Source organism: Callorhinus ursinus, unplaced genomic scaffold (genome assembly GCF_003265705.2).
Source record: "Callorhinus ursinus isolate GAN/ISIS: 27379988/994484 unplaced genomic scaffold, GSC_fseal_2.0 scaffold15, whole genome shotgun sequence".
NCBI classification, from domain to species: Eukaryota; Metazoa; Chordata; class Mammalia; order Carnivora; family Otariidae; genus Callorhinus; species Callorhinus ursinus.
Window position 1 is genome coordinate 38,359,791 of NW_027397077.1, and position 11,195 is coordinate 38,370,985.

General features: G+C 46.1%; 1 protein-coding gene across 2 annotated transcripts in view; it reads left to right on the forward strand.

The window, feature by feature from the left end:
• LMCD1 (LIM and cysteine rich domains 1) overlaps positions 1 to 10,664 on the forward strand; it is a 58,447-nt gene extending 47,783 nt beyond the window's left edge. For both annotated transcript variants that reach the window (XM_025885204.2, XM_073901590.1), the window contains 2 exons: positions 8,121 to 8,336; positions 10,313 to 10,664. In XM_025885204.2, coding sequence (XP_025740989.1) covers positions 8,121 to 8,336; positions 10,313 to 10,471 — 375 coding nt within the window. In that variant the 3' untranslated portion in view covers positions 10,472 to 10,664. The remainder of the gene's footprint in view (positions 1 to 8,120; positions 8,337 to 10,312) is intronic.
• The last annotated feature ends 531 nt before the right edge of the window (positions 10,665 to 11,195 follow it).

Here is an 11,195-nt window from a genome sequence, read left to right on the forward strand (position 1 = left end):
GAATTTCCGCCTCTCCCTACACCCCAAACTTGTAACTGAAGAAAGGGGAAAGAAAGCCAGAACATAGCACTCAGAGTAATCTCCACCCTTTAGTGTTTATCATCCCTGCCGGTGCCCCCACCCAGCCCCTTCCCCTCAGCACCCTCCCACAGAGGTCTGCCTCTCAGATGGAAACTTACAGCAGCTGGCTGCTCAGCCCGACTCCTGCCCCAACAAGGGACATATTTGTGGGCAAGGGACTTCCAAACCTTTGTGCAGCAGATGTTTGGCTTGTGGGCTCAGCAGGCTGGCTTTCCTGCCAGCCCCTCTCTGGGAATTTGAAACCAGCGCCCCACCCCCGCATCCTGAGCCTTGTCTGAGCTGGAGGACCCGGGCCAAAAGGCCCAGGAAATCGCCATGGTTACCAAGCTTCTCAACATCTGCCTCCCTCCTTCTTTACAATGGAGATATTTTAATGACATTAAAGGGATTTTTTTTTCCACAGAAAATTCCCTTTATCCCATTTTTTATGCTATAAATACTTTTCCATGTTGCCACATAAGCTTCACAAGCATCTTTTTTTTTTTTTTTTTCTGGAGTAGGCTGCATCATATTCCATTGACTAAAACAGGAGCTGGCTAATTTTTCCTGTAAAAGGCAGATGGTAAATATTTTAGGCTTTGCAAGCCATACGGTCTCTGTCACAACTACTCACTCTGGCCTTGTGGCCCTAATGCAGCCATAGACCATAGACAGGATCTAAACCGATGACGATGGCCGTGTGCCAATAAAACTTTATTTGCAAAAACAAGTGGTGGGCAGGATTTGGCCCACAGATGTAGTTTGCTCACCCCAGAACTCGAACCGCTGTAAAAGATGGTTACTAGCTTTTTATGAATTACTTTGGTTTTATCCAACTTCATTTTGCCATTTTATAGGTTAATAGGATGACGATGATGATGATGATGTCAGCTGCCATCCCTTGACTATCTAGATTGTACCCGGCACTATGCCAATGGTGTCACATAGTTGTTTTTTTTTTGTTTTGTTTTTTTTTACTGAATCCTAAGAATTCTCCTACAAAATATAATTTCCCCTTTTTCTAGTCATCTAGCTTGTGAGTGGTTAAGCCAGAACTGGAACTAAGGCCTGCCTTACCCCAAACCCCACAAAGACTCTAGCCAATGGAAGCTTCTGTTTCCTCAGGAACCATGCAGCTGCAGGCGCCGCACATGGCCACTGCAACAGAGACGACCCCATGTAAGGCTTTTTCCTTTGGTGGGAAGCCAGTCCTTGCCTATACACTCATCAAAGCTGGATTTGAGAACACCCCAGGCTGACGGCCTCTCTTCCGAGGGTAGCATTTATGAAGCCTTCCTGGCTCCGTGTTCCCCCTTTATCAGATAACCAGTGAGGAGGGAGAGTCAGTTAGAAATGCCTAACATGTTACCTTGCTCGGGAGAGAGCCCCAGATTCAATTATCTGCCCCAAGAAGAAGCGTGAGGTGAAATGGTTGGCCAACAACAGTGACCACCATACGTAAAGCATCTCCCATGAGCCAGGGCCTGCCATATGTTCCTAATGAGGGAACTGAGGCCCAGAGAGGTGGGTGACTTGTCTGAGGGCTCACTGGTGATGAAGCAATGGCATGGCTCTCATTCCAAAGCCCGTCACCCTAACCACTGCACCCAGCCTGCCCAATCTGTACCGTGAGGAATCTCAGGAAGATGACAGTGTGGGGGGAACAGAACGCAAGAGTCTAAAGATGCCAGAAATGACACTGGGCCAAAAAAGGAAAGAAAAATAAGAAGAAAAAAAAAAAACCTCTGGGATACACGAGGCTGCAAAGATGGTGAATAATCACCATAAGAGGAAATGGGGAGATGCTGTTTATAAATAAATTGTTGAGTATTTGTGTTGGAAAGAACCCAGCGCCTGAATTCAAGGCCCTTGTGTTAATATTTACTGTATTGTAATAGTGAGATTTTCACAAGGCACTCTGGGTTTAGACTGAGTAGGCCTTTGGCTAAGAGACTTCCAGAAAAGAACAGAATGATTGGGACAGAACTTCTGGCAACCCCAAGAGAGAGATTATCGCTGGTTCAGAGGGTTCTCCATATCTGTTGATCATTCTCTGAAGGCCAACACAGCTCCGTCCTTAAAGACAGTTCTTTGGCCACATAACCCTTGGCCACTGTCCCTAACCTACTGTTGCCTAAAACACTTTGTGTCTCAGTTACTCCCATTTCAGAAGCCTTAATGATTCTGTTTGCCCACATTGGGTGTTCTTGTCATCTAATGCTGAATATCAAACCACCCCAAGGTATAGAGGCTTAAAAAAATAACATCTGTCCTGCTCACAAATCAGCAATCAGGCAGCGTTCAGTGGGGGATATCTTATCTCTGCCCTTGTGGCATCATTTGGAACAGCTTGTAGGCTGGGAGCTGGAGGCTTGTGAAGCTCGTTGTCTCACTGGCCTGTGGCTTCAATGCTAGGAAGACACAACCAGCTGGGCTGGACCAGGCAGGAACGGGCTCCTTGGGCCTCTTCCCCTCTCACTGTGTGGCTTCTCCACAGGGTTGCCCTCACAAAGAGGTCTCGGGATTCCTTTCCTGCCTGCCCAGGGCTCCCAACCTGTGTATAGAGAGAGAGATCCCAGTGGAGGAGACTGTGTTGTCTTTTTTACGACCCTACCTCAGGAATCGGTAACATCCCTCCCACTATATTCTGTTCAACAGAAGCAAGTCATTAAGGAGGTCAACAATCAAAAGAAGGGACTTAGACACCCATGGGTTGGAGGAGTGTCCAAGAATTTGTCCACATCATTTCCACACACCACGACCAAGGGAACCTCAACCCTACAGGGTCTTAGCTCCCGAGGCATCAACATCTAAAGTGTTCCTCAGCTTTCTCCAAGCAGGTGTTTTAACACTTGGCAAAGGCCCAAAGTACAGAATTTCCAAACCCTTTCATTTAGACCCTTTTCATTCAGAATCTCTCACCATTTGAACAGAGACAGGGCCAGACTTCAGTGGCACAAGGAGAAACTTCACCTTTGTTCCACCAGTGAAAGATTTGTGCCACACCTCCTCCCCCGCAAGGGGGAAATAGTCTGCAAATTAAGCTATGTGGCAAATGTTAGAAAGATTCTCAAGGGCAAGCTCTAATTTTAGATGGTTGAGAGTATGAATAAGAACCAATTGATATGATAGCGATAAGTGTTCTTCTCTATGCCTTTTAACATAGTCCCAAGGGACTTTTACTTGGCCACAGTATCTCCTTCATAGGGAAAGTAGTCTGAGAATGACCACACTGGGCTTTCTTAAAAATTGTCTAGAATTTAAGCATCCCAGGAATTCAAATTGGCTTTTGGGCTGTAACCAAACTAAATTGGTGGTATCATTTTTGCTGAACTTATTTTTAAGGTCATTTTTAAACACTCTATGATAGTGGTTCTCAAACTGAGAGTCCCCTGACCACACCAGCATCCCCGGGAGCTTGCAGATTCCTGTACTTCATCCCAGACCTGTCTGAATCAGACACTCTGGGTGTGGGGCCCAATGGTCTGTTTTAACGAGCCCTCTAGGGGGTGCTAGGGCAGACTCAGGCCTGAGAACCACTGTCTTACAGGGGGTGGTTTGGGAGAAGGAACTGACTGTAGCTAAGTCTGGGGTAGTGATTGACAATGCGGTTCACGCAACTCTACCCTCTGGCCGTGCACAGATGGAAAAAATGGAGATGGGGAAAAAACAGAGCTCATTGAGCTTTGTTTGATGGGGGGAATAACCTCCTTTCAATATGCGTGATCGTGGTATTACGGAAAGAAACCCCAGGCCTCCAAACCAAAAGCACATCCTGCCTTCAACATGTCTTTGTCATCTTGGGAAAGTGATTTAACCCCTCTGAGCCACAGGCTTCTCCTCTATAAAGAGGGCTGGGGTAGGGACAACAGGAGATTTTAGCTAGCTATTATTGAGCCCTTATAAAGTCCATTAACTCTATTATCTCATTTAATCCCAAGAACAACTATATGATGTTAATATTATTAGAGTCTTCATTTGATGGGTAAAAAAACCCAAAGCACAGAGAGGTTGGGTAACTTGCCCAAGGTCACACAGCTAGCCCCACTCTCGGCCATCCACTGCAATTTAGAAACTGTCAACTTCAGTACCAGGGTTGTAGGAGAATAAGTTTGTGCAGAGAAAGGCAAGGCCAGGATCATAGGAACCAAGCAGGCTAGGCATTCTGACTCTTGGTTGCCAGCCTGCCCCTTGTGACTGAGGGGCCACCAGGCTGACAGAACCAGGACACTGTCCGATCTACTACCCTTTGAGATGACAGGGAAAGGAGCACAGAAAATAAATCAGAGGCCTGAGGAGGAAATTGGTTCCTGACACACGCTGACAGGGCTCATTACCCGGACATCTTGTTTTCATAAAATGGCAGTGACACTGTTTGCTTTGAAAAGGGCAGGCTACTGGCAGTAATGAGGCCATGAGTTGGGGATGCCGGGGGAACAATGAGGGAAGGGACACTCCTCACTGAGGGAGGTCCTTGAGACAGCGCCTTCAGACGTGGTGGGGACCAAGCTCTGCGGCCACGGATTATTCTCTCTTCCTTCCCCCTCCGCGCTGCTGCCGCCACTAGAATTCTCTTGCTACAGCGTGAACCAAATGCGGTGCCCCCAGCCTCAAGAACCAGTAATGGCTCCCCATTACCTCCAGAAGTCGCAACCATAACCTGGGCTCGCGGCCCCCAGACTCCCTTCCTGACCTCCCATCCCTCTGTTTCCTTCTGCCGGGTGTGGGTGCCTTCCAATGCTCCCCAGATGCATCCAGGTGCATTTGTATCCCTTTCCCTGCTTCCATGTTAAGCAACATCTGGGAAATCTGGAGTTGGGAGCCCCACTGGTGTATCACAGTGATACCCAACTGGGTGTTTGGTGAATTGACACTAAGTCCCTTCTGTGCGAGAGGAAAAGGGCTGGAAATTTCGTCCCATGAAATACAGAAAGACAGACAGACAGAAAACTCACTTGGTACTCATACAGTGCTTGCCAAAGAGTTTACACTTCCCAGATGTGCCGAAGGGATGGTGAAAATAAATGAATGATGATTCATCACTTGTTTTTGGTTTAGACCCTCTGATGAGCTCCATGGGAGCTGGGACTCAGTCATGTGCAAGGGAACAGGGTTTTCGTTGTGGTGAAGGACTCACACCATTCATTCGTGGGGGCATAACTGAAACAAGTCTAGCACATTCCAAGGACCATCATCAGGCAGTTTGGATCGATTAGCCAAATACATTTTTTATCTAGCCATTCACTCAACAACTACTGTGCTTAGGGACCCCTGTCAGTACATGGGCATTCCTCGTCGTTTGGTTTTCTTTCCCTACTTTCCATCATCATAACTTTTATTTCCTCTCTGTATACAAGAATATATATTAAGTAATGTAATTCAAGTCTATAACTTAAGAATACCAAGTGTTTAGGCTCTTAACATATGCCTGCTCCTCTTTGCATGGCAAAATATTTCTGTTTGTGCTGACCTATAATTGGTGCTTAGTCAGATCAAGTACTCATCTAAAGCCAGGCTCTGCAAACATTTTCTGTGGAGGGCCAGGTGGTAAATATTTCAGGTGTTGTAGGCCAAGAGCCAAAACTGATGATATCATGTAGGTACTTTATGTAACAAGAGAGAAAACAAATTTCCACCGAGTTTTCTATTTCTGAAATTCAAGATCTAATAGTATCATTAAGCATAGGTTTTTGTAATACAGGTTTTATTGGTCAGCTCGGGCTGTCATAACAGAATGCCACAGACTGGGTGGCTTAAATAACAGAAATTTATTTTCTCATCGTTCTGGAGGCTACGTGTCCAAGATCAAAGTGCCGGTGCAATAGGGTTCTGATAAAGCCTCTCCTCCTGGCTTGTACATAGCTGCCTTTCCTCTGTGCGTGCACAGAATGGGAGAGAGGGGGATTGGTCTCTCTTATTCTCATAAGGACACCAGTCCTATCTGACTAGGACCCCACCCTTATGACCTCATTTAACCTTAATAACCTGCTAAAAGGCCCTATGGCCAAATACAGTCACATTGGGAGTTAGGACTTGAACATAGGAATCTGGGGTGGGGGGGACATAATTCAGTCCATAATATAGGTCCACTAATAAGAAAAATGGAATTCTTTTTTGGGAGAAAACATTTCACTGAACTGGAGTTCAAACATAAAATCCATTCTTAGCTTGGTGGATCTTACAGGTCCAGGCAGCAGCAGGGTTTGGTCATGGTTGCGGTTTGCTGGCGCCTACACACAGTGCAGTAGAAAGAACCTTGGCTTCCGGGTTAGGCTTGGCCGCTGTTCAAATCCCGTCATTGCCTTCTATCAGCTGTACATTACTGAGCAACCACTGAATCTCTCTGAACCTCCGTTTTTCCATGTCTGGAGGGAAATAATGATTTCCTTAGAAGGGAGCCAAGTTAGGAGGTGAAGTAACCTTCCAGGGTTTCTGTAAGGGGTATTAGTAAGGTGTGCACAATCCTGAGCATGGTGCTGGACTTAAGGAAATGAGAGCGCCATCATCCGCGTCAGCATCACCAGAGTTGTGAGGAGCCAGAAATAACTCCAAAATAACTCAAAAGATTTGATGGATTAAGTATGTACTCTGGATAGTATGTCATGAGAATGGCGATCAACCTCTGTGGTTTTCCTCCCAACATTATCATGACAATAACATCAGATCCCAGTTGAGGGACGTGCTACAAAACACCTGACCAGTACTTTTCCAAACTGTCAAGGTTATCAAAAACAAGGGAAGTCTAGGGGCGCCTAGTAGCTCAGTCAGTTGAGCGTCTGACTCTTGGTTTTGATTCAGGTCATGATCTCAGGGTCATGAGATCGAGCCCTGCATCTGGCTCCTCACTAAGCATGGAGCCTGCTTGGGATTCTCTCTCTCCCTCTCCCTCTGTCCCCCACCCCTGCAGTCATGCTTGCTCGCTCTCGCTCTCTCTCCAAAAAAAAAAAAAAAAAGAAGTCTGAGAAGTCACAGCCAAGAGGAGCCTAAGGAGATGAGAACTAAATGTAACGTATCCTGGAATAGAAAAAGGACATTAGGTAAAATCTAAGAACATCTAAATAAAGTTGGGACTTTAGTTAATAATAACATATCAACATTGGTTAATTAATTGTGACAAGTGTATCATATTACTCTAAGACGTTAAGAACAGAGGAAATTGAGGTGTGGAGTATATGAGAGCTCTCTGTACTATCTTCACAAGTTTTCTGCAAATCTAGAACTCTTCTAAAACTTAAAGTTCATTAAAAATAATCATATGTGCGTAAATGGGTAAAAGATCCCTTCAAAGTACAAGGTGGTCCTGGATTTTAATGTAACCAGGATGAAAGGTTGATTGATACAGTTCAGACTCCACATTGACTTTTGAGAAACTACCACCTGTCCAGTTTTGGTATAGAATAAGGAAGAATCTCCACAGTGATCTGGAAAGCCTATTAAAATACTCTTCCCTTCCTTTAACCAACTTCATACCAGTGTGAGGTCAGATTTTCTTCATATATTTCAAAGAAAACCACATAATGCAAGAGATGAGGAGCTACAGCAATTATGAGAATCCCACAGTCCTCTATTGAGCTAGTCAGTAAAGAGATTTGCAAAAATATAAAGCAGTGCCTCTCTTCTCACTAAATTTTTCAGCTTGGGAAAACAGTTATTTTTAATTGTGAATATTTATGTTAACATGTCAGTTTATTATTTTTAAGTGAATTAATAATTACTTAATTTTTTTATTCAGTTTTAATTTTTCTTTTGGTAAATCTCAACAGCTATTACCCATATGAGCAAAAACTCTTTGGGGTTCTTAATAATTTGTTAGAATATAGAGGGTCCTGGAGGATAAAAAGTTTGAGACTCCCTGAGCTAAACAACTGCTCTATTCAGTCCTCACAACCATCTACTAGGTAGACAATATTATTACCCCACTTTGAAGATGAGAAGACTGAGGAACAGAGAGGTGCAGTAAGCTGGAGGGCCCTCAGGAAGTAAAGAGACGAGTGGACGCTCGAACCCGTGTTGCAGTGTCCTGACCACCCTGGGTCCCTGGTGTCCTCCTCCCCTTCTAGGTCTGTGAGTTCTGCAAGGGAGTGGCCCCTGCCGACAGCCCTGTGGTCTACTCAGACAGGGCAGGCTACAGCAAGCAGTGGCACCCCACCTGCTTTGTGTGTGTCAAGTGTTCCGAGCCGCTGGTGGACCTCATCTACTTCTGGAAGGACGGTGCACCCTGGTGTGGCCGCCATTACTGCGAGAGCCTGCGGCCCCGGTGCTCTGGCTGCGATGAGGTGAGAGTCGGGGGTGGGGGGTGCTGGGCGGTGGGGAGGGTACTCCCACTACTGTGGGAGAGGACCCAGAGGCCGAGGTGAGTGTGGCTTCATTGAGGACGTGATCCACAGGTAGGAAAACTAAGGCTCAGAGCTCGCGTCCTGCCCTCGGCCTCTGTTTCCCCATCTGCAAAGGGGGGCAGAAACTAGTTCACACTCATGGGGTTGTTCGGGATGGGTCAGACACATCATTCTTGTCAGGTCTTGTCCTTGGCACAATGCCTGCCACTTACTAAGTGCTCAGAAGAACACTCTGGGGGGAGCGGCAGGTGCCAGAAAGCAGACTGCCCACATTCAAACCTGGCTCTGCACGATTAGTGGTGTGGTTACCTAACTCCTGTGCCTCAATTTACCACTCATAAAATGGGAGGAAAATAGGCCCGTCCCAAGGGGTTGCTATGAGGATAAAATGAGATCATGCATGAAAATGCTTGGCACAGGGCCTGACCAAGGAATTAATAAATAGGAGCCACCAGTAGTCTTATAAGGTAATACGAGAGGACATGATATAATACTAAAACATTAACTGAATACAATAGAGATGCCATGAAAGGGGTTTGACTCTCCAATATGAGTTCAGGCTAGAGGAACTCTAAGGTATATTAACGGTGACAATGATAATCATGATAATGGTAACTACTGTCTGCATGCCTGTGACGACAGGAAACTCACTACCTTCATTGTTGGCACGTATGAGGGTTAGAAATGTCTTCTTCATTTTGAGCCAGTATCTGCCTCCCCCATCCTCCCACCTTCCACATGTTCCTCTCCATATGAAGTTAAAGCCCGACAATTGTCTTACCTAATAACGGTGTGTTCGAGAGAGGTTAAGAGGGGAAGGACTGTCGGCAGGCCTGCCCCCACAGCCTCATTTTTTTTTTAAAGATATTTTATTTGAGAGAGAGAGAGCGCGCATGAGCGGAGGGAGGGGCAGAGGGAGAGGGAGAAGCAGACTCCCCGCTGAGCAGGGAGCCCGATGCGGGGCTTGATCCCAGGACCCTGAGGTCATGACCTGAGCTGAAGTCAGACACTTAACCAACTGAGCCACCCAGGTGCCCCGCCACAACCTCATTTTTGTGAGGACAACAGTATACTTAGAGTCGCAACACTCCATCCATTATTAAGGGCTTACAATGGGTCAGCCATTTGCTCCATACTTGATAGGTGACATGCCATTTACATCTCACAGCGGTCTCTTAGGGAGAGACCATCATTATCTCCATTTTACATTTGAGAAGAGAAAAGCTCAGAGAGGTCGATGACAATGCCATGGCCTCGGCTGTGTCTCAGTCACTATGCCAGGTACTTCATATGTAGTAACACATGTAGAACTCATAAAACCCTGTGGGATGGGTCAGTTTTTTGTCCCCGTTCCACAGATATGGAAACTGAGGCACAGAAAGATGAAGTGATTTGCCCAACGTCATGCAGCTGGTTCCCCCCAAATCATAAAATGCATTTAAATGCTGTTCTGCTCTCCTCAGGGATTCCTGAGCATATATATACATATTTACATATTCCAAAGTGTCACTTTATTCCAAGCCCACATGATCCTGTGTGACCTTGCTGTTGAAGACTGGCCATTGGCCCTTAGCTATGGTTGGGCGGTCTTCACTGGTGTATGTAATCCCATCTCAGAACACAACTGGGCTTTGTTCTGGGGCCAAAGAGTATTATGGATGCTAGATAAGTAAAATGTGCCTGTGGCGGAGAATTTTTTTTTTTTTTCCCCATCTAAGAAGCTAAGATGCAATCATGACCTGTGCCAAATACTGTACTTACTGCCTAAGATTTAGGTCAGAATCCTCCACTGACGCATTTAAAGGTCAAGACGAGAATGGGGAGAGGAGGAACCACCATCTACAAGTTGTCCTCCACGCACTGTCTCTACTAGGGACAGAACCCAAGTCGTGCATTTCCTCTGCTCCCCTCCCCAGATCATATTCTCAGAGGACTACCAGCGTGTGGAAGACCTGGCCTGGCACCGAAAACACTTTGTCTGTGAGGGCTGTGAGCAGCAGCTGAGCGGCCGGGCGTACATCGTCACCAAGGGGCAGCTTCTGTGCCCGACTTGCAGCAAGTCCAAGCGTTCCTGAAAGGCTGCCCATCCACAGCCAGAACCCACAGGATCCCACCCAGAAGGAAGGCCAGGTGTGCTGAGGCCATCCTAAGGGTCTGATGTGCCAGCAGCAAGCAACAAAAACAGTGATATGTCAGTGGGAAAATATATATATATATATACATATATATATGTATATATACACACACACACACACACACACACATACATACATATATTCTAGGTTGGGTGGTGGTAGATCCTTGAGGGTCAATAGTTTCAAAGCCAGCGATGTTCTGAGAAGTCTTAGAATGGAGTTATGTTGTTGTTGTTGTTTCCCAACTACCAACTAAAGACACGGCTGGCGTCCTGCAAGGGATCTCTAGGAGTTTCCCGGAATACGGTTCTGGGTGATCAGATCACGTAGCTGTAGAATGTGCGTGCTTTCTTATGAATGTGGGGGCTCCTCCCAGAGCAGGCTGGGACCCCAACAATCATTTGTGGCTCCTTTTCAAATGGAATTTGAATTTTAAATAAAAAAACCTTTTTTTGGCGTGATAAACGTATCAATAAAAGTTTTATGAAGTCCACATATGCCCCAGTGTAGTTATTTACTCCGTGGCAGAGATTTCACCGCGTCCAGTGAGCTCTGTGACCCTGAGCGCTATAGTGTCAGGAGACACCCTAAGTGCTGCTGTGCCTCTTCGTCAACTGGATCTCATCAGATTTCTTTGAGAGTGTAGGTCCTCCAGGCCAAACCA